The 27,922-nt window shown below is 39.6% G+C and overlaps 3 protein-coding genes across 4 annotated transcripts; 1 reads left to right on the plus strand and 2 right to left on the minus strand.

The window, feature by feature from the left end:
- Positions 1–1,893, minus strand: LOC105386144 (B9 domain-containing protein 2). 2 transcript variants are annotated; one of them, XM_011556645.3, is made up of 4 exons: positions 1,734–1,893; positions 1,484–1,609; positions 1,170–1,395; positions 840–1,084 (listed from the first exon to the last, which is right to left on the minus strand). In XM_011556645.3, the coding sequence occupies exons 1-4, from the start codon at positions 1,819–1,821 to the stop codon at positions 991–993; spliced, it is 534 nt and encodes a 177-aa protein (XP_011554947.3). In that variant the 5' UTR covers positions 1,822–1,893; the 3' UTR covers positions 840–990. The 2 variants fall into 2 exon arrangements, with proteins under 2 accessions (XP_048487623.1, XP_011554947.3); XM_048631666.1 differs by lacking the exons at positions 1,484–1,609; positions 1,734–1,893 and adding an exon at positions 1–400 and having other exon boundaries at positions 482–1,084; positions 1,170–1,310.
- A 13,129-nt stretch (positions 1,894–15,022) lies between these two features.
- On the plus strand, positions 15,023–16,929 carry LOC105386147 (integrator complex subunit 10). Its single transcript, XM_011556651.3, has one exon. The coding sequence runs from the start codon at positions 15,119–15,121 to the stop codon at positions 16,850–16,852; it is 1,734 nt and encodes a 577-aa protein (XP_011554953.3). The 5' UTR covers positions 15,023–15,118; the 3' UTR covers positions 16,853–16,929.
- Positions 16,930–21,940: 5,011 nt separating this feature from the next.
- On the minus strand, positions 21,941–27,116 carry LOC105386178 (transcription initiation factor TFIID subunit 5). Its single transcript, XM_038121354.2, has 12 exons — positions 26,959–27,116; positions 26,689–26,874; positions 26,129–26,331; positions 25,735–25,934; positions 25,161–25,362; positions 24,803–24,992; positions 24,610–24,685; positions 24,284–24,421; positions 23,635–23,828; positions 23,000–23,113; positions 22,420–22,627; positions 21,941–22,160 (listed from the first exon to the last, which is right to left on the minus strand). The coding sequence occupies exons 1-12, from the start codon at positions 27,019–27,021 to the stop codon at positions 21,949–21,951; spliced, it is 1,986 nt and encodes a 661-aa protein (XP_037977282.2). The 5' UTR covers positions 27,022–27,116; the 3' UTR covers positions 21,941–21,948.
- Positions 27,117–27,922: the final 806 nt, after the last annotated feature.

Below are 27,922 nucleotides of genomic sequence, written 5' to 3' on the forward strand. Positions count from 1 at the left end.
ATATTGGGTCACCATACGAATATTGACTCATGCTAAAGGTTGGAGTAGGTGGGTCTGTCCCAGCAGTGGAATGCCACTTTAAAGCATCCTCCGTCATTTTGGCAAGATCCACATTATTCTGAAATTAATAATAACTGTATAGGTACTTTTTATGTTAAGATTATTTTTAAGTTTGTATAGAATAAATGCTTACCTCTTCGTAGGTGATTTTTCGTTTTTCTGGGAGATTTGCGTGGGCTACACAAAATAAATTATCTGTATAAAATATTGAATGCCCCTGAAATGGGCAGAAATTTACATCATGTGAAAGATTTTTTCCCTTTTCCATGCAATCAAACATTTTGTGATCTGTTTCCAAACAATCTCCATCACAGCAACAGTTGATGTCACATACTTGGTACTGTAACATAAAATATATTTCACAATAAAATTTATAAATCAATACCGCATTTTTTGTTATGCTTGTTAAAGTTAATCTTACCAGTAAGTCGCAATAGCAATCTTCTTCCCTCAACCTCTTTTTAGGAGCTTCAATAGGCTTTGCTGTTTCATTATTTTTATTATTAAATATGGATAGTTCAGTGATGTTTTCAAAATCAGTTGTTGTGTAAAATGAAGACTCTGATGTGGACGAGACCTCAGTGGCAGTTGTGTTATCATCAAACAGTAGAATGTCATATGCTCCAGTAGTGGTTAAAACATCGCCATCAGCAGGAGATGCCAATGTCACATTCATATAAACAGGGGAAGACGACTTTATCTTAACCTTTGCATCAGTAAATTTTGCAAGATTTGTTTGGTAATAAAGTGCGTGGCTTTTGTTACTGTATGCTTTTAAAATATCACTGAATCTATGGTTTGGACTAGTTAAATTGAGATCTTTGTGTGGCGCATTTTTATCAATTTTAGCCTGAATGTAATCCATCACACCAAACTGGATCAGAAGGGAGAGCATAGTAAAGGCAAGATATGACAGAACCTTAATCATTTTTACTTATATTCTACCCCAAACTGGCTGAAGTTCCTTAATACTATATCAACATGCAGTTTTACAGTGCCTCTTGATTCAGTTTTTAATTTCAATCTGAAAAAAAGTGAGATGGTTAGTTAAAATTTACCTAGCACTAAGATACAACAAAGTTATTGATCTTATTGAACTAATAACAAACCTATCTAAGCCAATATTGATAATATCAGTTTGCAGTAGTTGGTGTGACCCTCCAAGGAAGTATTGTCTGATTCTGTCTGTGAGAGTGGCTGCGGAGGGGGCCCAGCATGGAAGCTCTATCTCATGGTAGCCGGGGACTGCCGGCAGGCTGCAGCAACTGTAGCCAACAGTCCAGGTCTGGCCTATTGAGTCCAGGCAACTTACATGCAGTAATAACTTGGGCCAACCTGTAATAAAATAAGTACATTGTATGCCTTTACCAAGAGTGAGAATAGCCAAAGTATAAAGCTAAAGTTTGCGTTGATAAGAATTTACCTTGTAATCCTTTAGTGATATAATGAATATCAAGTGGGTGGCTCCAAACAGCAGATTGGCTTGAGCCTAGTTGTCCTGACACAGTCTGTCCTTCTGGTAAGCCAGAGACTACTGTCCAATTCGGTCCTGTAACAATATTAACAGCTTAAAAGGTTAAACTCTCTCGCATTGCCTTTTGCTACAGACGTAAAAAGGTTCAGACCGGTTCATAACCATCCACCATTATACCAAGTAAATTTTTCGTACTCACCTGCTTGAAATGAATATCTACAAAACAGTGATTGATATTTAAAATTGCTGGCCCCGTGAATATTGCCAAGTATGTGTAATTCTGCCATTAGTTATGTACCAAAAACATAAAAATATTGTTTTGTACATCCAAATTAAATCGATATTTTTGTTTACATGAACGGTTGCCATAGTAACCAACTGACAGTGTCATTGTCAAAAGGCATGGTCTGTGGAATTATTTCAGCTTCTGCTATTCGACGCTAGATGGCACTAAAACTATAATTCGGACTATCCCTTGTTATTTATAACATAAGGTACTGTAGAAGCGGCTGTAATATAGTGGGAATTTATAGTTCAATCTCCCTCAAATACTTTCATCTCCTAGTTGATCAAATCTGAATAATACAGTAATCGAATCACGTGAAATATGGATTTGTGATAAAACATGCAAACCTCAGAATAATAACCATCTGTCGGTCCAAATATAGTGACGCAAATGGAAAACTGGTCTGTGGAAATTAATTGACATTGACATGGAGACTTTTTGGCGGGCTTTTGAAAAGAGTAGGCGCGATTTTACAAAAGTTTTTCGAAAATTATTAAAACTTAGTTAAACACTGTAAATTAATACTGTAATATATTGTAATTAACTTGTATATACTTGGTGTATAAAATGGAGGAGCCTCCGGGGGCTGGGTCCCCTGGGGGTGGAGATCGAGCTTCCCCGCCCTATCTGAAGAGGGGCCGGGACAATGATGACGAAGAGTCTCTGCAATCCAAAAGGGACTATTCCGACATGTACATACCCTATACAAAACCTAACTACAAGAGAGTGTTTCCAGACGTGAGTACCGGCAGCGGCAGCGGTGAGTACCTCGTATTTGTAGAAAGCACGAAGGCGGGCGAGCGGCTCGGGAACAAGAATCCCCTGATGTTGGCCACATTATTTCGGAATGAAATTAAAGGAGTCACAAACATAAAGCGAATCAACGCAAGCAAAATAGGAGTGACCTTCTCTCAGACAAACACTGCTAACAATTTTCTGAAAAACGAGAGTTTCCTTCAGAAATATGAAATGAAGGCGTTCATTCCAGCCAGGTCTGTGGAGAAAATCGGCGTTTTAAGATTTGTACCCACAAACATAAGCAATGAGGAACTTTTTAGGAAATTACAGTCGTCATTAGAAATAGTGGCAGTACGGCGCTTTACGCGCAAGGTAAATGGTGAAGTTAAGCCATTTAATTCTGTGAGTGTGACATTTTTGGCAAATTCGTTGCCCGAAGCTGTCTACCTGGACATCTTCAGGTTCCAGGTACATGAGTATGTAGCACCGTTGTTGCAGTGCTTCAAGTGCTTCAAATTCAATCACGGAGCTAAAATATGTAAGTCGGCTCAACGGTGCTCCATATGTGCCGGGGACCATCATTATTTAGAATGTAAGAATGAAGCTGTCAAATGTATCAACTGTAGCGGAGAGCACCTGGCCATTTCAAGGGACTGCCCCATAAAACAAACTAAAATTAATGAATTAAAAAATAAAACATACGCTTCGGCGATGAAAAATAACAAAAATGACAACATTTTTAAAAATTATGAGAAGGACTTTCCAGCACCACGTGCCAGAAATCATAACTATGCCTCTTCCATGAAAGCACCAGCAGCTGCAACACCAACAGCTAAAACAATACTTAAAACTAATGAAAATATAACGGAAAAGTCTAAGGTACACGAAAGGGAGACTATTGAGAATAAAAAAAAAACAATTTTAAGCAACGAAAATTTAATAAATGAAATTTTATCAAATGAAATTGTACTGAAGGGCATGATTGCCGCGTTGGTGGCCATTGGCAATGGTGGTAGGACGATAACAACAACAGTAATAAAAGAAATTTTAACAAAAACACTAAAAAATGAATAAAGATTTTATTAGAATATCACAATATAATATAGAGGGCGCTATGAACAAAAAACCATTGTTTCTAAAATATTTATATGACAACGACATTGATATTTGTCTATTAAATGAGACCTGGCTTAGAGATAAAAATACTTTTAATATACCCAGCTACAACTTCGTCTACCAAAACGGTAAGGACGGACGATGTGGTGTAGGTATATTAGTAAAAAACCATTTAAAATATACAGTTTCTCCCACACCCTTTTATGAATTCTTGCAAACCACGGCTATAATCTTATCAACTAATGCTGGTAATCTGACATTATTATGCGCATACAGTCCACCTACTAATAACAACCAACGTAGGTTTCAAGGAAGAAGATTAAAGCAAATTTTAAATGATTTACCTAAACCTATTATGCTATCAGGCGACCTTAATGCACATCATGTTGCCTTTGGTTGCCTTTCCACTAACTCCAGAGGTAGTGAGATATACAATATTATAGATGAATACGACTTATGTATTCTAAATACTGGAACTCCAACCACAGTAGGTAGCCCTAATAAAAATCCCTCAGCAATAGATATATCCTGCATAAGTCCATCCTTAGCTTCACTCTGCCACTGGAGAGTTCATGATGACTCCATGGGCAGCTATCACTTTCCCACTATTATTGATATACAGACTTCAGTACATAAATATGAAATAGGTAGTCCCATTGATCGTTTTGTGTACAGCAAAGCTGACTGGCTGAAGTTCTTATCTGAAACAGAACATAAATTGGGAGACTTAGTAATAAATCATTCTTGTCCTCTTGAAAGTTACAATGAATTTTGCAATAAATTAAACGAAATCAAAGAAATTTGTATACCTAAATTTAAGAAAACTACACAATTTATATTAAAAAAGCCTGTTCCCTGGTGGGATACTGAATGTAGTGAGGCCGTCCAAAAAAGTAAAGAGGCCTTAAATTTGTACAGATCAAACTCTTCAATAGATTCTTACATTCAATATAAAAAACTAGACGCATTAAAAAAGAAATTACTAGCAGAAAAAAAGAAAAATGGATGGAGTAAGTTATGTGAGTCATTCAATAGATATACACCAGTCAGTACAATTTGGAATTATATAAGAAGATTTAAACGTGTAGCCTTACCCAAAACACCCAAAAATGATGAGTGGATCCCCTCTTTTCTGGATAAATATGCACCTCAATCTCCTCCTGAGAAACAAATAGATGAAGCTTCGTTAAATAAATACTTTTATAGAAATAATTATGATAGTAATGATTTTCTCTCTCAGCCATTCTCCTTCAATGAGTTCTTAGCAGCAATAAAAACACGGATAGATACTTCTCCTGGCCTAGATGATATTCCATACAAACTTATTCGCCACATGCACATAACTGCACAGAAAACTTTATTAAACATTTTTAATTTGCTTTGGATATCTAATTCTATCCCTGACACATGGAAAACACAATGTGTAATACCAATTTTAAAGCAAGATAAACCAGAAAACGATTTTAATTCCTACAGACCAATCGCACTTTCTTCATGCGTAGGTAAACTATTTGAATTTATGCTTAAAACAAGATTAGATCATTTTGTAGAAACAAATAAAATATTACCTGAACAACAATTTGGATTTCGAAAGGGGCGTAGTGCTGCAGAAAGTTTCACTTCTCTTGTAGAAGACATTAAGAATTCCTTTCATGGTCACTCAGCAACTGTTTGTGCATTTCTTGATGTCCAAGGTGCCTTCGATAATGTTAATCCATCTGTACTAATACAAATCCTGTCCGAAATAGGCATTCCAGGTCATATCTGTAAATGGATATTTAATTTTTTATATAACAGGACAATGTATGTCAAATTTAATAATAATATACATGGACCAGGACATGTGTACAAAGGGACAATGCAAGGGGCCACAATTTCCCCTCTCTTGTATAACATATATACCTCACAAATCAATAAATACTTAACCCTAACAAATGTAAATTTTTTGCAGTTTGCCGATGATTTGTTAATATACACTGTAAATAGAAATGTTAATATAGCTGTAAATAACTTAAATGATGCCCTTGAACAGGTCCATTCTTTCTATTTTGGAAAACTCAAGTTGAACATAAGTCCTAATAAAAGTGGAGTCATGCTATTTAGTAAAAAACATACCATATGTAACTCTAGAGTTATTTATAATAATTGTCCATTACCATGGTTAGAAGATAAGAAATTTTTAGGGATATGGTTGGATCAAAGACTAACATTTCAACCTCATATTAATTATATAATTAAAAATGCTTGTAAAGGACTGAATATATTGAAATCTCTTGCTGGAGTTCATTGGGGATCTGACCCAAAGATATTATCAATGTTATACAAAAGCATAGTTCGTAGTCACTTTGACTACAGCTCATTAGCTTATATGAATGCAAATATTACTACCTTAAAGAAATTGGATATCATACAAAATAAAGCATTAAGAATAATTTCTGGTGCTATGTGCTCCACCCCCATTAATGCTATGCAATGTGAAACCTGCATTCCCCCTCTGCATTTCAGAAGATTTCAAATAGCTGAACGCTTTTGCCTTAAGATAATAGCATCAGATAATAGTTGTGTCTTAAATAGAATTCTTCCAACTCAACATAATATTTCATTTAATAGCTTGGGCCCATATTTAAATAGATCTCAATTATTATTGGGTAATATCCCAGAATTACTTCGTACCATAATTCACTTAAAGTCTATTACTGTAAATATGTACAAAGACTCTTTATGGCCATTTTACAGACATGGCTATAATATTCATTTTAATAGTATTATTGTAAATAAACAAAATTTTAATAGTCAGGCTGAGCTACTGCAATTTTTAGATACTAATAACTTGTATTCTCTGTATACTGATGGGTCTAAGTCAGCAGATAGAGTAACATCAGCATTTTATGATCCTCAAAATAAATCTACCAAATGTTTTAAGTTGGACAGTAAATGTAGCATTTTTACAGCTGAAAGCTATGCCATTTATCAAGCTCTTTTGTATGTTAAAAATATTGTATTTAAAAACTTTATTATTTTCTCAGATTCCTTAAGTGTTTTAACTGCATTAAAAAATAATTGTTCTAAATATTCTGTAAATTATTTAGTAATTAATATTAAGAATGTAATTAACGATTTGTACAACACTGGTAAAACTATTGAGTTTGTATGGGTACCATCTCATAGAGGATTCACTGGAAATGAGATAGTTGACCAAGCAACCAGAAATGAACACAATGAAGATCACTCCACAGACCTAAAGATTCCTTTTACTGACTACCACTCTCAACTGAAGCACAAAATGAAATTACTGTGGCATGATTATTGGAAGGAGACGAGCAAAGAAAAGGGAAGATGGTATGCTGATATCCAAGGAAGCCCGCCCGCCCAACCTTGGTACCACCGCAATAAAACAGCTGATTGTCGGAAATTCATTACCACCATAAATAGAATGAGATTTGGCCATTGCCAGACCCGGACTCACCTGAAGAGATTAAACTTAGTTCAAGATTCGAAATGCACTTTTTGTGAAGAAGATAACGCTGATTTAAATCACATCGTATTTAACTGTCAAAGTTTTGGTGTTCACAGACTGATACTCGTGACTGAACTACAAAGTGTCTGTGATGATGATGAAGTACCTACACGCCTCCAAGATCTTTTGGCTGACCAGAAGTTTTATGCACCGCTATATAAATACATCATAAATACAATAAACAAACTGTGAAGTGAAGTGAACTAACAAGTGTTGGCTCAAAAGGACACGTATCCAGGGCCGTTAAACCTAATATAAAAAAAAAAAAGACATTGACATGTGATTGTCATTACGGTAACCGTAATACCGTCATAGAGAAAAAATAAACAATTCTGAAAAGAGTGGCATCTCGAGGAGTTTTTTGTCATACTCTATACGTCATACTGAACAGCGCCACGCCATCTCTTTATATTTCTCAGCCTCATTGTACATACATACAGGGTGCCCTGTTGGGACACCCTGTATATACATAGATATTGTTATCCATAGACTTAGTATATACTAGCGTATAGACGAACTGACAGCTCGATAAAACGTGACCAATTTTGATTTTTCAGTGTGTGCATTAGCTAGTGATGTACCTTTCTTTACTTTGGAGGACCATCGATAAGTTAATGAAGTTCGATGTTCGACCCTTAGAGAGAGTTGTTCCATAGACTGTTGTTGTCCAGATTATAATTTTGACATAGTGTAAAAAATGCATAAATAAAAATAAAAACACTTTTTTCATCGCTCCTTATTTTATTGACTTTAAAACAGAACAATCTTAGATATATCATCTGTCTGACCCATATTACAGGCTCTGCCTCGGATGGCCGTGTCTGAGATGTTCCCACATATTTATTTATTTAACTGGTTCATTACAGTTTCGTTTCCTAAATTATTAAGTTTACATTCATTCTTAAGACGAATTGCTGCAAATGGTAGAGTTCTTCTTTGGATTCCAACCAACGCGTCCAACTAATTTCAACCACTTTCCTCTTATTATAATATCTTTAGAGGGAATCTGTTGGACAAATTATAGAAAATAATTAGTTTATGTATTTATTAAAAGATGTTCCTTGCCCTGACAAAATGGTTCAGATACGAGACGGTAAACGCAAGCTAGCATTTATTTTCATAGTTAACATTCAAGATAAAATATCGATAATGATATCGATTAATTTGAGTCAATCCCTAGCGTACATGTAAAATAAATTGATGAAAAATATATCCACTAAAATCTTGAAAATTATTAACAAATGGACTTCCACATACACAAAATATGAAAGTAAACAACAGCATTGGCATTATTTTATATTTAATACAGGATAAAAGACAAATTTTAACCAAAAATAAACGCGTCGTGGCAATGATGACGATTTTGGTATTTACCTGTGAAATGTGCAATTTTCAGGATTATTTCTATGATTAACGCCACAATCACTCGCAGAAGATGTTACCATTGTTTAATACAATTAGATTTACTGAAAATAAACCACGATGTACGCAAAAAATCCAAAATACTAAGGTGTTGATTTTCCGCGTGCCGAATTGTGACGCATTGTCATTCAAAACCAGTCACAGTATCATTGGATTCGCTATCCTTTTCTATCTTGCCAAATTTCCGTAAGGGATTTTCTTCTCCCTCGCTCGCTTTGTTCGTATCTATACGCTAGTATATACTAACCCCCTTATTCATAGAGAAGTTACAAAACGTTTTAACTAATAAACTGTTTTGTCCCTCTCCAACAAAGAACAATTTGTTCTTTGACAGAGAAGTTACAAAACGTTTTAACTAATAAACTGTTTTGTCCCTCTCCAACAAAGAACAATTTGTTCTTTGACAGAGAGGGACAAAACAGTTTATTAGTTAAAACGTTTTGTAACTTCTCTATGAATAAGGGGGTAAGTCTATGTTGTTATCACAAGTTAATAGCCGGATCTCCACCAAACGATCCAATGCGATCCGATCGCCCGATCCAAGAAGTTTAGTATGTAAGAATTCTTGGATCGCGCGATCGGATCGCGTTGGATCGTCTGGTGGGGATCCGGCTATTAACTTCAATCTATAAAGATATAAGACATATTTGCCTTAACGTAGTTACACACAACAGTTATTACATTTATTAGCTAAATGTAAGTTCAATCTATTTATGTACCCACCTACATGCAACAATAAATAAAAAACAAATTATTATATAATTCTTTATTACCTCGCATATAACAATGTTTCAGTTCAGTTTTGTTCATGTCACTTGTAAAATAATATGCGAGTGGGTGTGTGTATTCCTTTTTTATTCCTTTCACCATGAAAACCACTTCATGTTTTGCTAGTTTATGTTTCCCAAGAGAAGCAAATCTTGTCACTTGTGGTGATAAAGTCATTTCGTCCAATAGTGCATCATTTATCCTCGCGAGGCAAATCTTTGACGACATTTATCAGTTTGGTACACATAGTATTTTAATCTTCAGCGGATATGAAGATGTCGATCGCTCTTTGCCAGTGCCGTGGAACCACATGGAACCTGGATCCATATGGAATCTGTCAGGTCACAAGAATTTCATAAAAACACTTTTTGCGGATAAAGATGCTTTTTCTTAAGACACCATGTATTTGTAGGTATATAAAATTTATAAATAACGATAAGTATACCGAGAGTATAGGCTTGTGGGTTTGTCAGTCTGAAATGCGGAGCGTATGAAATGAAGGACTGATAATTAATTTACTTTGTTATATTGTGGACCGAAACAAATTACAAGTATTTATAAAATTAACAATTTTACAATTGAGAAGAAAAATCTAAGCGGGAAAAAAAAGAGGCGGGCGAGTGTCTATGGCTACGTTCAAGGAGCCAGTTCCCGAGCGCCCGCCGGAAGTTCGAGCGCCCGCCGGAAGTTCGTGTTTCTTCCTGCGACGACTTCGTGTGATTCCCCAATATTAGTACCGCGGAGCGGAATCACAGTACAGCGGGTTGTGCCACTACATATACTCCCCCACCGAGACCGTGACTACGGTCGATGGTGTGTAGCCGCGACGGGAATCGTACTACTCGTCCACTCCTGGTCCTCTTCTCTGGCATCGTTGCTGTGGCTGGCTTGAGTGCCGGCTTGGTTGGCTGGATTGCAGGCTTGGTTGGCTGGATTGCAGGCTTCGTTGGTTGGAGTGGAGGCTTCGTTGGTTGGAGTGGAGACTTCGTTGGTTGGAGTGGAGACTTCGTTGGTTGGAGTGGAGGCTTCGTTGGTTGGAGTGGAGGTTGCGTTGGTTGGAGTGGAGGTTTGCTCTGATGGAGTGTGGTCTGAGACGTCTTGACATCTTCTTTCATGATGTATGCTGGCTTCAGACGGTCTATGCTGACGGTGAGCTCTCTTCCTTTCACGTCGAGCGTGTATTGTTTGGGACTCCTCTTCAGTACTCGGTATGGTCCCTGGTATGCAGCTTCAAGTGGTCGTCGCTCTGGACCCTGACGCAGGAACACATGGGATGCTGTGCTGAGATCCTTCGGGATGTAGAAGGGTATTTTGTTGGAGTGCCAGGCTGTAGGTTGAGGTGCGAGCTTGTTCATATGTCTGCGGAGTCTGCATGCGAAGTCCGGGACGTCACAGGGCGCGTCGTCTGATGTGGAGAAGAACTGGCCGGGTAGTCGGAGTGGTTCCCCGTAGACCAGCTCGGCTGCTGAAGACTGGACGTCCTCCTTCCATGCGCTGCGGATGCCGAGGAGAACAAGAGGAAGAACTTCTGTCCAGCTTGGGTTGTCGTGGCAGACGATTGCAGCTTTCATCTGGCGGTGTAGCCTCTCGACGAGGCCGTTGGCTGCAGGATGGTATGCTGTGGTGGTGAGATGGGTAGCGCCCACCAAGGATGCGATTTCCTTGAAGAGCCGGGACTCGAACTGGCGCCCTCTGTCGGTGGTGATGCGCTCAGGAACACCAAAGCGCGCGATCCACCCAGAGACGAAGGCAGCTGCGCAGGTGTCTGCAGTGATGTTAGCGAGGGGGTACGCCTCAGGCCAACGAGTAAAGCGGTCGACTATCGTGAGGCAGTACCTGTAACCATTCGAAAGAGTTAAGGGGCCAACAATATCCATGTGGATATGTTGGAATCGTGCAGAAGGCAGTTTGAATTGAGACAGAGGTGCTGAAGTATGTCTTTGAATTTTGCTACGCTGGCATTGCTGACATTCTTTGGTCCACTGTCGGCAGTCTTTTCTTATGCCTGGCCATACGAATCGTTGTGTGACCAGCTTGACAGTTGCTTTGACACCAGGATGACTGAGGTTGTGGAGGGTGTCAAAAGCGATGCGCCGGAAAGATGGCGTGAGGTACGGCCGCTGGTGATGATCATCCGTTGAAGTGTCGCAGTAGACAGGTAGATCTGCGTGTGGAGTTGTAACTTTGACTAGTTTTAGGGCCGAACCTTTCTGCAGCAGGTCTTGTAGCTCAGCGTCGCCTTCTTGGCTTTGAGCCAAGGACTGGTAATCTATGGCAGTTGATGATAGTTCCTCTATACGAGAGAGTGAGTCGGCTACTACGTTTTCTTTACCAGCTATGTATTTGATGTCCGTGCTGAACTGGCCGATGAAATCCAGGTATCTGAATTGGCGTGGCGAGCACTTGTCACGGCGTGTGCTGAACGCAAATGTGAGCGGTTTGTGATCTGTATATATTGTGAAGGTTCTGGCTTCTACCATGTACCTGAAGTATCGGATAGCCTCGTAGATTGCCAGCAGCTCGCGGTCATACGGGCTGTACTTCTTCTGTGCCGGGCTCAGCTTTCGTGAGAAGAAAGCGAGTGGTTGCCACCCGCTCTCGTTGCGTTGTTGGAGGACCGCTCCTATCGCCACGTCGGAGGCGTCGGTCTGTATGGCCAGCTCGGCTTTCATGTCCGGGTGAGCTAGAAGTGCAGCTTGGGATAGGCTCACCTTGCATTCGTCAAATGCCGTTTGCAGCTCAGGTGTCATGGTGATGGGCTGTGATCCTTTTGTGTTGGGCCCTGCTAGGAGTGAATTGAGTGGACCCTGTATGGCTGCTGCTTCTTTGATGAAACGTCGATAAAAGTTCATCATACCCAAGAATCGACGAAGCTCCTTGATGTTCCTGGGTGATGGGTAATCCTTTATTGCTTGGACCTTGAGATCAAGTGGTTTGATGCCGGCCGCAGATACAGTGTATCCTAAGAATTTCACTTCTGATTGGCCGAAGACGCATTTTGATGTGTTGATCAACATCCCATACTCCTTCAACTTCTGGAAGAGTAGGTGGAGATGCTGCTTGTGCTCTTCTTCTGTAGCTGAAGAGACCAGGATATCGTCGATATATCCGTAGCAGAAGTCTAGGTCTCGTAGGACTTCATCGATGAATCGTTGGAATGTTTGAGCTGCGTTTCGAAGTCCGAAGGTCATGTATGGAAACTCAAACATCCCGAACGGTGTGGTGATCGCTGTTTTGGGTATGTCGTCTTCAAAGACTGGTATTTGGTTGTACGCCTTGACCAAGTCTACCGTGCTGAAGATTGTCTTGCCTGACAGCTGATACGCGAAGTCATGAATGTGACGTACCGGATATCGGTCTGGTATGGTGCGAGCGTTTAGCGATCTGTAATCTCCGCATGGACGCCAACCGTCATCCTTCTTGCGGACGAGGTGGAGAGGTGAAGACCATGGGCTGTCTGAGGTTCGAGCTGTACCGCTAGCGAGCATGTCGTCAAACTCCTTCTTGGCTATTCGTAATCGCTCTGGGTCTAAGCGTCTTGGGCGGCTGGATACTGGTGGGCCGGGTGTTGTTCTTATGTGGTGTACTGTATTGTGCTTGGGAAAATCAGGTTTACCGGCTGGACGGGTAATTTCAGGATACTCTCTCAGGATATGGTGGTACGGTGTGCTGTCTATGAATGTGCGGACTGATGCGATACTTTCTGTACCTGATTGACGTGGGACTGCCACTGTAAGTGATGTGAGTCCATCGATGAGACATTGCTTGCGGCAGTCGACGAGTAGGTTGTAGAAACCTAAAAAGTCGACTCCTATTATTGGCTTCGAGACGTCCGCGATTGTGAAGCGCCACTGGAAGGCGCGCCGTAGGCCTAGGTCTAGGTTGATATTAATGTATCCATATGTGGGTATTACTGTACCGTTAGCGGCGAATAGCTCGTACTTGGCTTTCTTGCGATGAGGCACCCGAACAGCTGACCGAGGGAAAACGCACAAGTCTGAACCCGTGTCTATAAGATAGCGTATCTTGGACTTCCGGTCGGTTATGAACAGGCGGCCTGTAGTGATAGGGCAGATGCTTGCCGCCTCTAGTGGCTGCCCGTCTCGTTTCCCGAGTTATAAGTGCACGGGTCTGAGCATTTCTTTGCCTTTGGCCCAAATTGGAAATGGTACCAGCAGTATGAGTGTCCTTCAGGGTACTCTCTGGATCGTGATCGCTGACGGTGTCGGGGTTGTGAGTTTGATCTGGATCGGTTACGCCTGTTGAAGTTTCTTTGGAAAGGACGATTCTGGGACTGTACCTTTACTAGCGCTTCCACTTGACGAGACAGTTCTTCGATTCTCGCTTCCCACGGAGCAACGCTGGCGGCTGGAACGCTGACTGAAGTGCTAGCGACGACGTGTGAGGGTTGCACCACGTCACATATCTGGTCTGCGAGTTCCGCCACCTCATCCAGGTCTACTCTACGCTGTGATGCTACGATAGGCTGCACGTGTGGGGGCAAGCGACTAGACCATACGGTTCTGATAAAATCATCCGGCATGTTGGGGCCTGCTAGGTGCCGGAGATGACGCAAGAATTCAGTCGGCTTTCTATCGCCGAGCTCTTCGTGTTGCATTAACTGAAGCGTCTTTTTCTCCCGTGATGCTGATATGCGCCTTATTAATTTTAATTTAAGCTTATCGTACCTGCCTGTGGGTGGCGGCTTGGCAATCACATCCTTGACGATCCGGGCATACTCCTGTTCCAGTTGACACGACACGAAGTGGAATTTAGTTGAATCTTGAGTAATTCCAGACAATATGAACTGACTCTCAACTTGTGCAAACCATGCCTCAGGATCATCGGGCCAAAATGGAGGAATGCGTACACTCACACGACAAACTTCACTTGAACCAGCGAGCACGTTACTTGCGTTTGCGTTTGTTATGGAATTTTCACTTGGACCACTGCCGAGTCCGCCGCCATTGCCGCTTGGAGATCCGAGTATTTCGCCGTCGTTTTGCATGGCCATTTTGTTGTTTCTTGAAGGTTGATTTCTTGTCCAGGTCGTGGGTCACCAATGTGGGTTTGTCAGTCTGAAATGCGGAGCGTATGAAATGAAGGACTGATAATTAATTTACTTTGTTATATTGTGGACCGAAACAAATTACAAGTATTTATAAAATTAACAATTTTACAATTGAGAAGAAAAATCTAAGCGGGAAAAAAAAGAGGCGGGCGAGTGTCTATGGCTACGTTCAAGGAGCCAGTTCCCGAGCGCCCGCCGGAAGTTCGAGCGCCCGCCGGAAGTTCGTGTTTCTTCCTGCGACGACTTCGTGTGATTCCCCAATATTAGTACCGCGGAGCGGAATCACAGTACAGCGGGTTGTGCCACTACAGGCTTTTATTACAAAAATGTTATTTGCGAGACATTGTAAGACAACTGAACTGACACTGACACGCAATTTCTTCATAATAGCCATAGATCATGACAATGTTGACATTCAAATACTACTTATCTATGTGTCTTGTTATTGTTCTATGGTCTTGTTCATAACGCCATCTTACATCTTTTTTGGTAATAAGAGTAATATAAAGAGATGCCGCTACCTTCTACTAAAAGTTCAGCCATTAAGGCAGTGACCCCCCCCTGAATACCGTGTAAACTATCCATAAACCAAAATCTTTTCTTTGTGTTTATCTCGAAAACTATTTGAACAAATATTCCAGAAATCTAAATCAGGGAAATCATAAAATGCCTGGAGTTGAACCATATCTCAGTGATGAAGACTATATTATCATGCGGGCTAAGGAGGCCCAGAAAAACAACATCAACAGTGCCAAAGCATGGATGCTGACTGCAAAAACACTATTTCCTACAGACTTCAAAATACAATTTGAAGCTTATCTTATGGAGAAACAATCTGGGAACGTACAAGAAGCTGCTGAGTCTTTTAGCTCATTAGTAATTTCGCGTCAGAATCTCTCAGATTTGCTCCCAGAAATATCTGCTATAGCCAATGCATTGAAATCTTCTGAGGCTAGTTTTCTAAGCCAGATGTTTGATAAGATTTGTCCTGATATTCAGCTAACCATTCTAAAAACGAGTGTTGAACACAGTGATGACACCATGGAGCACTGCAGATTACTGGTACTATTACTAAAGAAATTTCCTCAACTAGGTGTTGATAGTCTTGTAAAGACATTAATTAATGCTGAAAAGTTCTTCTACGATAATCGATATGCCTGTTTGCTTGTGGTAGAAACATTGCCTCTGCTGAACTCTTTGGAATCTCCTCGACTGCTGCAGCGCTTGGTTGTCAAAGCTATTGACTTTTACAACTCCTATGTGTATGATGAGGCTGAACATGACATAACTGATCCATGGCAAAGGCTCTATGGTGTGTTAGAATTACTCGGAAGGCAGCTTGGGTGGGATATGTATTTTGTCAATTACAACAATAGCCTTAACAAAGAAGCATACCTTCAGAAACTAAATACCCTGAGAAACTGTGAAGATAGTAGACAACTCTTGTACTGTGGCACTACCTTTCTTTTAAAATCCCTCCATGAACAAAGGGCACTGAAAGGAAACCATGTTCTTATAGAAGCATTATCCGACCCAGAACTGGCTCCCTCTAAAAGGCGCAAAGGGGATGTAGAAGTGACTGGGCCATCAGCACAGCAGTTCCAAGCTGCAGCTCAGTGCTGGGAACTACTGCACAGTAATGAAGTCATTTCCAGAGCATTCATGAAGTTAGCCGTACAGCTGCAGGCAAAGCCATGGGCCGAGGGCTTCACGGAGGAACTAGCCCTGTACCGAGGAAGATATGATGAAACACTCCCACCTGCTACAGTCACCACCCTGACAGCCAGCCTAGTGAGGGCATCTGTTAACTTTGTTCAAAATAAATACACCAACTGTGTAGAAAACTTCTTAGCAGCAATAAATTTACTCCCGTCAGTTGAAGGAGCTCTGGAGACTGAATTAATTGTTGGTGGCACACATAGACATTTACACTTCCTTCCTCTGACTAAGGTCTCCATTATGCACTACATCTGTACTTTGCTAATAAGAATCTTGCTGAATGCAGGAGGCGGCACAGACCTGACCTACGGTCACATCCTGGTGTTGATGCAGCTAGGGTGGCCACAAGAGGAAGCTATATTTCTGCAGATTCTTGATAGTATAAAGAAGAAAGGAGTATTCACGTATCATTTGTTTTCGTCTTACATCATCCACATTGATATACTTGAAGAGTTCAGTTTCATGTGGAATGAACAAGGGAACAATGTTGCATTAGACATAATACCCAACTCCCAACAACACATGGGGCAGAGAAGGATTGGCACTCGAGGGGCAGATAAAGGGGTGAAAGAGGACTTCAAGCAAGCTATAAAAGCACAAGTATCAAGAAATAATGAATCAATACTCAACATCCTTGTACAGTTCATTTCAGCTGAAAGAGCATATCTTTTGCAAATCTAATTCTTCACATTGTACATAAGTTAAGTTAAAGTCACTGTCGCTGACAAGTGCCATAAGTTAATAAATTATAAAAAATATCTATCGTTTCTACTTCTACGATTCCTCTGTACCTAGACTATAATTTTCCACTCAACAATGCGCACATAGCCAGCCCAACCCGAAACGACGTCAGCGTCTAATTACATAGGTACAACTCCTTGATTGCCTTCTGCGTTCTGCGTCCGTCAGGGCGAAGGCTTGAGGCCTTTGAGGATGCCTGCCTTTCCAGGGCCAGCGCCTGGGTCTGCCTGTTCAGTCAGTTGGCGTCATGTTGGTTGTCTGCTTCTCAGGGAGCCGCCGCATTGATGGTTTGCCGACAGCAGCAGCTCATTGGACGTCACAAGCATCGAACCCACCCGCCTTTATACACGCCTTTTTGCTTACAGAGATAAGTGTAAGTTCCACGGTGAGACCTTTGCCCGGCAGTGGAATACAATTAAGGAAAATCAAATTAAGGCTGTCACTAAAGCTGGAAGAAAATCAGAATCTGTCAAATCTAGTGAGGGGGGGTTGAGGTATGCGGGGCGTTCTACGGACAATGACATGAAATTTTAACATAGTACTCGAAAACATAAAAGTGAAGACATGCCACTTTGTTAAAAATATACTAAGTAAGTAATATTGTTTTGTGATACGAAAATATTTATTTTTATTTGAAAGTATTTTTAATATTTAATAATTAATTATATATAAAGTCGTACCCGTGCCGATATTTATACAGGTTGTTGCAAAAAGGGTTTAATACTATGCCGAAACCTACGTGTGCAGCATGTTATTGATGTTATTTCTAAGCCAGGAAATGAAATCAGAATGTAAAAAAATCGCGAAAATATTATCAGAGTTTAATAGTTCAGGGTGTTGTATTAAACTCTGCCCCCGTGTAATAAAAAAAGTATAGTTAGCCGAAAGGGCGTTACTCAGGCGTCACTCTGAAAAACTTTTATCCTACGTAATTTTTTATATTCATGAAAAAAACGCTTCTTCATATAATTTTTTTTTGGTCACGTGACCTTTTAGTTAGACGACCTGTTTTTTTTTGGTGTTTCAAAAGCAGAACAGTAGTTTGCAGAACTCTGCATATACAGGGTTTCACAAAAGGTTACGTAGCTGGCAAAGGGATATGGGGAGGTCACCACGGCCACGCAAGGGGGTACATTAGTACAAGGCGAGAGTGTGTATTTTTTTTTTAAGTACTTATGTGTATTTGGGATATGATAGAAATAATATTTTTGTTTCTTAAAAACCAAAAAATTTACACCTTGCTGCGCTCTTTTGCTCACTGTAAGTACACCTACAAATATTGCTGTATTAAAAAAAACGGTTTTGTTATAACGATTATTAAAAAAAAGTTATTTTCATGTCAAGGAGTCATTTACCTAATTACGATTTCACTCAACAGCAGGTGAACTGAAAAAATAAGTTCTAGTTCTATCATCACTTTAGATCGCAAACATTGTAACTCCACTTTTCTCGGCGAAAAGTACTCTTTGGTGTCAATAGAAACGTTTTTTGAATTCACATGTTTTCCTCTTTATTCTAAAAAAAAAACTGTATTCCGCATTTTACCATTTGTTTTCCTCTAAACCCCAAACCGTGATTTTTAAACAAGAAAACTTAGTAATTATACCCTTTATTCTCATATACAACGTGCGATGTAGGCGAACGTGAACGAAAACTATGCAATAAGCCTTTGTTTTTATTACTACTTTAGTAAATTACAATAACATACTCAACAATGTTAATTTTTCTTTTGCAATGTTATGTTGTTAAATTAAGATCTAATATTTTATTAACATGAAGTTACTTTCAACTTTTTTTTGCATCTATGCGTCGAATCACAGCATGACGGCTGCTGCAGCTTCCTGCTGTCCTGTCCTCCAACCAATCCCACCAGTACTGCAGGTTGCGTCGAATACGAGCCATTCTCTTCGACTTGACAAGACAGGTGCTCCCGGAAGGATCATAGATCGCACGGAACCCGTACCGTATAGAGGCAACGGACTCCTTTGCAACAGCCCCCCAGATTCGGAAGTAGCCCATGCACTGCATGGCGAGCACAGCTGCAGCAATTTTTTCGTAATGAATCATTGGGATGTCATCCCCGAAGGAGGCTCTCAGCCTACCTCACGACCTGTGTGACATTAGAAAAATGCACTGTGCTAACGCCGTTTGCGAGCTTGATTTGCAGGACCGCGTTGTATGCCAAGTTCCACAGCAGAGGGGTCCAAGACCTACCGCTGTGGAACTCCGCAACTGAACTTCTTCAGTAAAAACAAACCCTCTCTTTTCGCATCCTTAATGACTTGTTAGACACGTATGACCTCTGTCAATTTTCTGCAGATAAGAAGACAAGTGATGGTATAGATGGAAGGTTCGCCCTCTAGGGGATAGAGTTGAACGCGGTTACTATTTTTAAGCAAACAGCCAGCGCAACAACTCGCCCGTGGTTCTTATCCTGCTCCGACAGTGAACGAACGCAAAGTATTGTACCCACTATTCGAATCCGCATTTCGGATGCCAAACTGACTGTCCGAAAGGTCGAAACCGTACCACCACAGAGGTATGACTCGTTCGAAGAGCTTATCAGGCTCTTACAGCAATCAGATGTGTCGGTACACTGAAAGATAATCTACAGGCCTGCTTTATTTATTTAGGAGCACTAATGGCCTCCTTTCAGTCATTGAGTCACTGGCACTCAGGCTGCGGTTGAACAGGAAGATAGACTGTCTAAACAAATCATTTTTAGGCTAGTTAAAAAAAACTTTAGGTGGGTAGTATGCCAACTAGAACTACAAATAAAACAGTATTTTTGTCTCCTCTAAAATTTGGTCACGAGGAGTTACGATGATTACGATCTAAGGTGACGCTGACGATATTTTATACAAGGTATTGAAAAAAGGGTATAAAGCTTAGCCAAAAGTGGATTTAGGTGCCATTCTGATCCACTTTTCTTCTACAATTTTGAAAATTCACGTAACAAAACCTTTTACATAGAAACTTATTCGATCACGTGACTTTTTACTATAGAGACCGAATTTATTTTTCGGGAATTTCCAAAACTTGGAGAACAAAAGTTGTTCAGAATAACCCCTGAGTCAAACCCTTTCGGCACAGTATACCCTTTTTGCAACATCCTGTATAGGTAATATCAGGTTTATAAAAGACCTGGGCCTGTAGAGTGAGACTCGGCATGGGGAGTCATAATTTATAGATCTTTTAGGTTGCAGTGGCGAATGGGCACTGGTAGCCCTGCCCTTTTCTATAACTATAACTATAGGTAATTTTATGGCAATTTAAAAATGGTATAACATTTATCTATTTGAAAAAATCATTAAAAATATACATTACCTATCACCCTAATTTAAAAAAAAAATTCAGCCCTTACTTTAAACTTATAACACCCCTCTATTTCCTTCAGGGGTTAAAAAACCTGTGTATTTAATATTTTCTTATGAGTTTTTTTTTTAAAACTAGGCTCTTACATAGTTGTACATAATATTATGCGGTATTTTATTCCACTTGTAACGCATAAAATTCATAGCTACAGTAAACATTTCATTTTTTTCATGGCGAGATACAGTCGCACTTAACCGCTTTTTTGCAAAGCTTGTTAAATAGATTTAAAAAATTATGTAAATTTTAGATCTTCAATTTTTAAAAATACTTACTTATTTTTAACAACCTGTAGTGTACAGACTACCACATCTTAAAATATATATATTTTTAATTAACTACGGTTTTTGGTTTCAAATAAAACAAATTATGAACTTACTTTTCAACACCCTGTATATTGTGTAGCTTACCTACCATACACAACCGTTAAAATAAAATAAATTACCCCTCAGAATATAAACAGGCTCGCGCTTTGGCATACTGCATTGACCGTATAGTTCTTATTCGGAGAATCTAATAAGTGTCATTATGTGCAATGTTTACCTTTATCTATGCATCTGTAACTCTATAGTAAAAAATGTAAACAAATCGAAAAGGCGAAATGTTTTCTAAGAATTTTCGGCTTTTCTGCATCTAAAATGATTAGAAAATTAACTTTCCATAGCAAATGCATATGTATTATAATACTTGTAGTCATAATTTGTTGATTTAATCAGTTTTTGTGAAATATTTGATAAAAAATAAAATGGCGTGGGTATCGCTCCTAACAGGCCGCCACCAGGGCGACGACTGAAGAAATCTGAAATCTGTCACGGTGTCATCATTTTTAAACCGGAATTTATTAGTTTTTTGCAAAAAAAGTTGACTTCTGGTCCATTAAATCCAACTCTTTAAGGTAACTTTGTTAAGAATTTAATTACCTACACATACATATAAGATTCCATGAAAATGGGCCCTCTGATTTCGAGGGTTTTTTCATAATAAGTCAAAAAATGGCAAAAGACATGGTGTGTTTGCAATTTTTTTTAACATACTTATTATAATCCTGCACCAATTTATAAGCAACTAACATGTTCAGTATACCCTCTGCTACAAAATATATTTTTATCAATGTGATAGAAGCCACCGTTTTTCCAATCTAATCAAGTATATCAAGCCGACTTTAGCATTTTAGCTTTAGGGATCCCCTTAATAGATGAAAAATGTACTTACAGGTTGCGTAGAAATATTTTTTAACCTTTTTGAAAATTTACAATACGGTCCATGTATTTGAGGGTACATTTGTATTTAACGATTTAACTACCCACCCAATAAGGCGCTATTATACGCAGAACTAGCGCCACCAGTGAATAAAAAAATCATAACTTCCGTTTGAAAGCGTTTTTCCAAAAACTGCCAAGGCCATCCCCGCGTCATCGCGTCATGCTAATTTCAATTTTTAGCAGTTTTTGGAAAAACGCTTTCAAACAGAACGAACGGATTTTTAGTTCTGCGTATAATACAATGACGAAATTCATCATTGGTATAATAGGTGGTTAAACAAATCTAAATCTTAACAACAAAAGCTTTTATTTGTAATTATTCATGTATTTAAATTTTAAAATAAACTTACACATAATATTGTATCTTCTTCTTCTTAGAAGAAGATATTGTATCTTAAATAACTACGAACTTCCTTCATACGTGCCGACTGCTAAGAGCAGATTACGTCTAGTGAAATGCAGGCTGGTGACGGGAGAGTTTTTGGTGGCGAATGATCTCAGGAGTAGTTTCTCTTCCTTCTGCGCCGTCGTGGGGGCTCCGACTGGCTCCTCGGCCGTCGTCTCATCGGTAGCTAGTGCGAAGTCCCACAGCTTGATTGTGTTATCCAGTGATCCTGGGAAAGAGAAGGACTGTATTAAACTGAATCGACGAAGATAGGCAATGAATACAACAGAGAAGCGAGAAATAAATTCAAATACAGCTATCATACAAACTTATATTGTGTATTTTATTACTGATATCAAGACATTAGGTTTGTTGAGTTCTCATAACGAGATATATTATATACCTACTAGCCTACAAGATTCGTTGCAAGACAAAAACAAATGTTTTATGGTTTTACTTATATCTAAATAAAATTAGTAATCGAATACCTGAAGCAAGCACAGTCCCGTCGCGACTAAACGCCAGCGCATGCGCAGGCGCGGCGTGCGCGGGCGGCAGGACCACGGCGGGCGCGCCGCTGGCCAGGTCCCACACGCGCACCTCACCGCCCCCCGCGCCCCCGCCGCCGCCGCCGCCGCCGCCCGAGGATGCTAAGTAGCGCCCGCACACGGAGAATGCTAGCGCGAAGATTGATAGCTGGAAATTGATGAGTTAGATTTAGATGGTTAACTGGTTTTGTGGTTGAAAGGCCAAACTAGGTAAAAAAGGAAAAAGGACAGATTTCTTTGTATGAAGCATTAAATTTTAGTAATTACTCGTTACCAGTGACTCGGGTTTTTACAGTAAATTTTTATTTCCGAATTTTCAGAAGTAAAAAGCCAATTGACGAATGAGTAATGGCTAGCAAGCATGCGGATTTCATCACGCACGCGGGATGGCACGCCATGTTCCCGTGTTTAGCGTGCATATTCCACGCGTTACAATGAATACTCGTATAAACGCGAGCATGATCAAATCCGCATGCTGTTAAAAACAGCCTAACTCCGTATGAATGCAGTAGGTACGTACCTTGTGCCCCGTCATGATGCGCACCTGGCCGCCGGTGACGCAGTCCCACAGGCGCACCGTGCGGTCGCTCGACCCCGTCGCCACGTAGTTCGAGTTCGGGTGGAACTGCACACACTGGGGGCGAGAAAAACATAATTTATTCCAAAAAATTAATATGTACTTAATATAATCTTTATCTCTTATTCCCTCCATCCAAAGGTTGTCTAGCAGAGATCGCTTTTAGTGATAAGACCTACTGTTGTACCCTAATTAAGTTGCAATTTGTTAATCTAATTATTCTTTGTTGGTGTACAAATAAACTGTATTCTATCTATCTACTTACAGATAAATGAAATGGATTATTAGGAATATTATCGGTTAAGGAAACCATAGATGAAACCTTCACATACCATTACTATCCAATCACACACACACAATCTTGTTCTTGCATTTTTTTTATTTTGAGTGTAGATCAAGGTTCAACAGGTCATTGTCATACAGGTTCTATTCAGATGATAAAGGAAAGTAACCACTTCACAAAGAATAGGAAGAGTATAATTTATATAAAGTAGGTATTGGATTAATTAATTCAGGAGGCATTTTTCTTTAGATATGCTGTCCTTCTATTATGATCCGATACTTTAGTAAGTACTCACATCAACATCAGACAGGTGCCCAGCGAAGATCCGTAGCGGCTGGTGCTGGTCGGTGGCCCACAGGCGCGCCGTGCGGTCGTGGCCGCCCGACGCGAAGTAGTGGCCGTGCGGGGACCAGCGCACGTCCCACACGGGCCACACGTGCCCGCGGTACACGACTAGGCACGTCCAGCATTGTAGAGACCACAGGCGGACTGCGGAGGAATGTGGAAGCGTTAATGCCGATGTGAATAAAGGCCGCAAATTTTATCGTCATGATGTTCACTGGAATTGTAGGTATGTAAGAGATCTTGATAAGTGATTCTGTTGGTAAATCCTAACCTTGGAGAACTGCCCATAAATTAGGTGAATTTTTGTGATACAGCCACAGATGCAGTTGTATTAGATTTTGATACTACTAGAAGTTATGCTATAACAAGTAAACGTGAAGTGGTGCTCATCAGCGATTATTCAATAAGTATAACAGTTACTTCATGAAACTCGACATGTGCATGTACATTTGTAAGCTTTGGCCTAGCTTTACAATCCTACGACTACCACTAGCTACATTGGATCGCGGAATTCCCACGGCCAAACTTTTTAAGGCGAAGTAAAGCTCGCGGGAACAGCTCGTTTGAAATATATAGTATAACACATAATGGTGACTCACTGGTAGCGTCCTCGGAGCAGGACAGCAGCAGGTTGCGGAAGGGGTCGAAGGCCACGCGGTACACGGGCCCCGCGTGGCCGAACAGCGTGCGCGCCGTGTCGCGGTCCTTCTCCTCCATCATGCGCACCAGCACGTCGCCTGGGTGAGAAGGAGTTTAGGTTAAACTTTGACGAAACACTTTTATTATATGCTTGCTGTTTGCATTAGAAAAATTCAGTAAATACCTTGGATAGGCTGGTCTAAAAATAGTATTATTGTACAATAGAGGTAACTGCTAACACTATCAAGAACTTGATCGTAATCAATAGAAAAAATAAAATGATTACCTGCTTCTTTATCAATGTCTTGTAACTTTTCTGCTGATTTCATGCCGCGCAATTTGACCGGTGTTAGAGTCCACACCTGAAACAACACAAGCATAAATCATCAGTTCAAGGCATCCTTCATTCAAACCAGGCCAGAATTATTATACTATTCAAACTATTATGACTTGTACCTATATTCAAATTAAGACCATACCTTAATAGTGGAGTTGTTAAAGCCCACCGCCAGTAGCGAGGAGTCGTCACAAATGTCTGAACATATGGCGGTGTGCCCGCTGTTCAGCAGCGTGTAGAAGCAGATGGACGGCAGGCTCTCCGGCCCGAGCTGCACCCTCTTTGTTGCTTCTCTAATGGCTTTGCCCTTTTCTATTTTGTCGTTCTCCTTCCTGGAATATTTCAGAGAGTATTTTGATTAATTGGAGTACAGATATAGGTATTAGAATATCACTTGAAAACACTACATTTATGTAGAAACTTTACACACTTTATCATAGCAGGATAATTTTCTGGTCTATTACTTGAGTTTATCCAAGATTTTAATATGAATGACTTACAGTTCAGGCAATGGAATCCTATCATTAGGAGGAGCATTTGGATCAGACTTTGGTTTTTTCATAAAGATGTTGTCTTTTTTAGCTTTCTTCTTCTTGGGTTTGTCCGGAGTCTCCTCAACTTCCTCCTCATCCTCTACGGTGGGCGGCAGCACCTGGATGTCCGGCTCCTTCAGCAGTCCGTAGTATACCTTGGCACGGTTTTCTAAAAATAATAATGTTTGTAGTTTAATTCACTATTTCTAGATAGACATTAATTTTATGTTTTAAATCATAATAACTACTACTTAACTAGTATATTTATTTATCTTTTTTAAAGGGACAAGAACACTTACATGAACATAATAATGTGAATTCTGCTCATAAATTTTATCAATTTAAAAGCTATAAAAATAAAAAACTCAACTAACTCAATTATAGTTGAAAAATACTGAATAAGGGAATTCTAATCGGGATATGAAACAACTCAAACTAGAACATTATTACTCTAAATAGGTTCCTTTATTTACAAATTGGAAAAACCCAACATAATTATGAATTAATGCATATTTTGTCCTTGTATAATTGAAATAGTCACCATTTCTAGTAGCTTCTCCCAGGACACCTCCAGTGTTGGCCCGCACCTGCGCCAGGCTCCTCCCGGGACCGTCGTGGACCTCTATCTGGATGTGATTGTTGATGATATTGATTATAACGGTGGAGTTCTTCTGCTCATGCAGAAACCGCTTCAACTGCGAGGAGGCATCTCTTGAAAACTGAACCACAAACTTGTTTGCACTGAAATTTCAAAAATAAATAATATTAACATAAATTTTGAAACTTTCTTAATTTCCTGATGATTTAGAGTAGAATATAATAGAATTTTACGTCAGACCAAGTCCATAATACACTTTTTTTTCTAACATTATTTAGGTTTTCTTATTTTTCTGTTAAGAGAACTTGAATAATCTTATGAAAAGTTAGCAACTTACGTATAAATTTCAGCCAGTTCATTGCCTTTGATTTGATCTTTACTCTTGACAATAGCCAACTTGGCAAGGTCGTCCAGATAATAGTCTTCCTGTTCTTTGCCAAACTTGTCCAAGAACTTTGCTGCATGTTCATTGTGGTCATATAATATAAGGCTCAAATACATATGCACAAAAACTGGATACAGAAGTGTAGACAACTCATGCTGAAATGTTAAGATGTGCTTATGTAAACTAAAGTCTATTTTTAAACTCAGATACTAAATTGACAGATTCTGAAGCATTCATCAACAATTGATTGTTCCGCCAATTGAATTATAATCACAGTCTTTAGAGTGTGTTATTATTACAGTGTATATTTCAGCCCACACTAAATAACCTCTTGGCAGTAGCACCCTTATCATGAATATAAGCAGAAAGTTATGACAAATACCTAGTACAAATAGGCAATTTGACAATGTTGGTTAACTTGCTTAGCTAGTTTTTGAATTTGAAATAGAGTAGACCCAAAAGATAAAATAGATTGATATGGAATGGAAATGAAATAAAAAACTGAATCATACCTTATAAACATCCAAAGAATTGTCTATAAATTTCTTGAGGCTATCATAAGCAAACTCGTAACTGTATGGATCACTTTCGGTATGATGGGATGTTAGGATGCTGGCTAATTCGACTTCTGGCAGATCTAAGTTTCCAATCTCTGTGTCACTTAAACTGGCCTCTTTACGTAGAATCTCTTCTGTGCCCTGGAAATATATCAGTACAGTGAATAAAATGAGCTCCAAATCTCAGGACACGTTACCTACTTTTTGCTAGCCGCTTTATCTTACCTTCAAGTTGTATTTTCGAAGAAGTTGCAAAACTGCAAGGAGGGGGGTGGATTTCTCCCCCATTTTACTGAATTATTCCTCGCTTTAAAAGAATCCTAAACAAATACAATTCAATTATTCAACAAAAAAAACTATTATAGAAAATGCAAACAAACGTAAATAGGGTTCGAACGATACTTTCGATACCGAGTAAGTATCGATACTTTCGTTCGCGATACCCGATACTGAGTACTCGATACTTTTGGGCCGATACTTTTTCGGTATCGATACCCTCGTCTCGATACACAAATCGCTGGTATCGAGTACATTGTCGTCACATTATAATATGATAGGCCTTCATAAAAGATCTTAAAACAAAATCAATCCGTTAAAACCTCAGAGTCTTGCATTTTTTTTGTGTTTATTTGCTATTATCACCAAAACTTTTTTTCAAAATGCAATGGAAAAGAAGATTTTTATGCTGGTGAAGGTACAAAAATTAACTATTTCGCAAGTACTCGATACTGAGTAGTATCGATACTTTTGGACCGATACTTTTTCGGTATCGATACCCTCGTCTCGATACCACATGAGTACTCGGTATCGATACCGGACGCCGATACTTCGAACCCTAAACGTAAATAATGCTGTGCCTATTCTGTGATTATTGATTGTCAAAGTCAGAACTTTCAAATAATTAATCTGTGTACTACACCACAGATTAACATTATGCTAGGAGCACAGGATAGAGACAAAAGAATTGATTAAGATTTACATTTAGCACGAGTTATTTATTATTCCAACCATAGACTTGAAATTGCGCAAAGCGCGCTAATATTTAAAATTAAGAAGATTGAATTGAAGTTATCGATCGAAGATAAAGATATCCTTTTGCTGTTTTGCTGGAAAATCTGCTCTGCTGCAGGCGCGCGGTTCATAGCGTAACCCCGAATTCTTCTTATATTCATGATTCACCCAGGTATAT

The sequence above is a fragment of the Plutella xylostella genome, chromosome 4 (genome assembly GCF_932276165.1).
Source record: "Plutella xylostella chromosome 4, ilPluXylo3.1, whole genome shotgun sequence".
In the NCBI taxonomy this organism is placed as follows: domain Eukaryota; kingdom Metazoa; phylum Arthropoda; class Insecta; order Lepidoptera; family Plutellidae; genus Plutella; species Plutella xylostella.